Raw genomic sequence first — 1,528 nt, forward strand, 5'->3', positions numbered from 1 at the left:
ACAGAACATAGACACTAAATGGGAGAACACGACAACAAGACAAGACCAAAAATACCACACAATAAACACAAGACAAGACAGAACCGGGCTAGAGAACTAAACACAGGAAAACAGGCTACCAAAATAAAATAAGACAAAAACACCAAACCATAACAATGACATACGTTCTTATTTTTTTTGGCAATGTAATAATGAAAGGTGAAACGTATTTTTGGAATAATGGAAATGCAAAAGCTTTAATTGAAATGTGTAACGGCAAAAGAAAAAAAAATCATAAGAACGTTTAAAAGAGAACGTTTATCATTAAGATTTAGAGCCTTATTTTACCTCCAACTGTTTGGCATGTATTGTTCTCCAATTTAAGATTTTAGTAAGGCGGTGGCGTGTTTTGTGTCTCCTCAGAGCAGAGGTTAGGGAATGTGAACGGGCTTCGTGACGGCGGACCGGATCAATTTCCGGGTTGAGCGAGGAAAAGATCAAATAAGGGAATTAACGTAACAAATGATGGATTATCAATGAATACTAATTCTTCTGATTTGTGTTTATTTTAGAGAGCCTGTAAAGAATACCCAAATGGCCATCTGGTATCGATCCACAATGACGATGAGCTGTCCATAGTGCAATGCGCCATGTACAAAGCCACCACCGGAAAAGCTCACTACTGGATCGGGGCCTTTTTAACGGTAATCAGTGACTGTTTTTGTTCATGAAGCCCTATATTTTATCATTTATTTAACCTTTATTTACCCAGGTAAGCAGATTGAGAACAAACCCTCATTGCACCAACGTCACAGTCACACAGTTACACATTCATTAGATTGTTAGATTAGAAGTATTACGTTTTTATTATTTTTTCCCAAATGTCTTTTTCCCTTTTGATGACGCTTTGTCACTTTAGCATTTTTTTCCAAACTTTTTGAGGCTTACGTCCAGTGTTTTTTTTTTGTAGTTTTTGTCACTTTTTCCAATATTTTTTAAGCTTTTTCCCCCAAATGTTTTGTCGCCTTGTTGACATTTTCAACCTCCCATATTTCTGATATAAGAAAAATTTGGAAATGGGTCAAATTTGACCTGAGGACAACACAAGGGTTAATCACTAGGCCACCACTGCCCAATACATTATATCCCTAATTCCCATCATTCTCATGAACTGGTGTTATGATATTGCACAAACTTATGCACAACAATTCATATAATGTACTAAAAAGTTATGGCGGCTGCTGGCCCGTCACATGAAGATTGGTCACATGACAGTTGAATGGAGCTGAGAAAATAAGATGTTGAACCATGAGGTCATAAACACCCGTTTCCAGGATGAAAGTCTTAAAATGTATTTGGTTGCAAAAAAAATTATTTTGTACTTATTTTACGTCTTTATTTCAAGTAGTGTGTGTTTTGATTTCATTTGTTCAAAATATTCAATAAATAACCACGAGCAGTACATTTCTCTTTCCTTCAATAAATGTAAAATCAGAGAGATAAGATATGAATTCTTACATTAGAAAAACATATCCTACCTTTAATAGTT

At 35.3% G+C, this 1,528-nt stretch overlaps 1 protein-coding gene across 1 annotated transcript in view; it reads left to right on the plus strand.

Moving 5' to 3' along the window:
* The window catches only part of LOC116687343 (C-type lectin PAL), a 3,295-nt gene that overhangs the window by 1,074 nt on the left and 693 nt on the right, over window positions 1–1,528 (plus strand). Inside the window, exon 4 of the mRNA XM_032512664.1 lies at window positions 552–683. Within this exon, the coding sequence (XP_032368555.1) occupies window positions 552–683 (132 nt within the window). The remainder of the gene's footprint in view (window positions 1–551; window positions 684–1,528) is intronic.

This window comes from Etheostoma spectabile, chromosome 4, assembly GCF_008692095.1.
Source record: "Etheostoma spectabile isolate EspeVRDwgs_2016 chromosome 4, UIUC_Espe_1.0, whole genome shotgun sequence".
NCBI classification, from domain to species: Eukaryota; Metazoa; Chordata; class Actinopteri; order Perciformes; family Percidae; genus Etheostoma; species Etheostoma spectabile.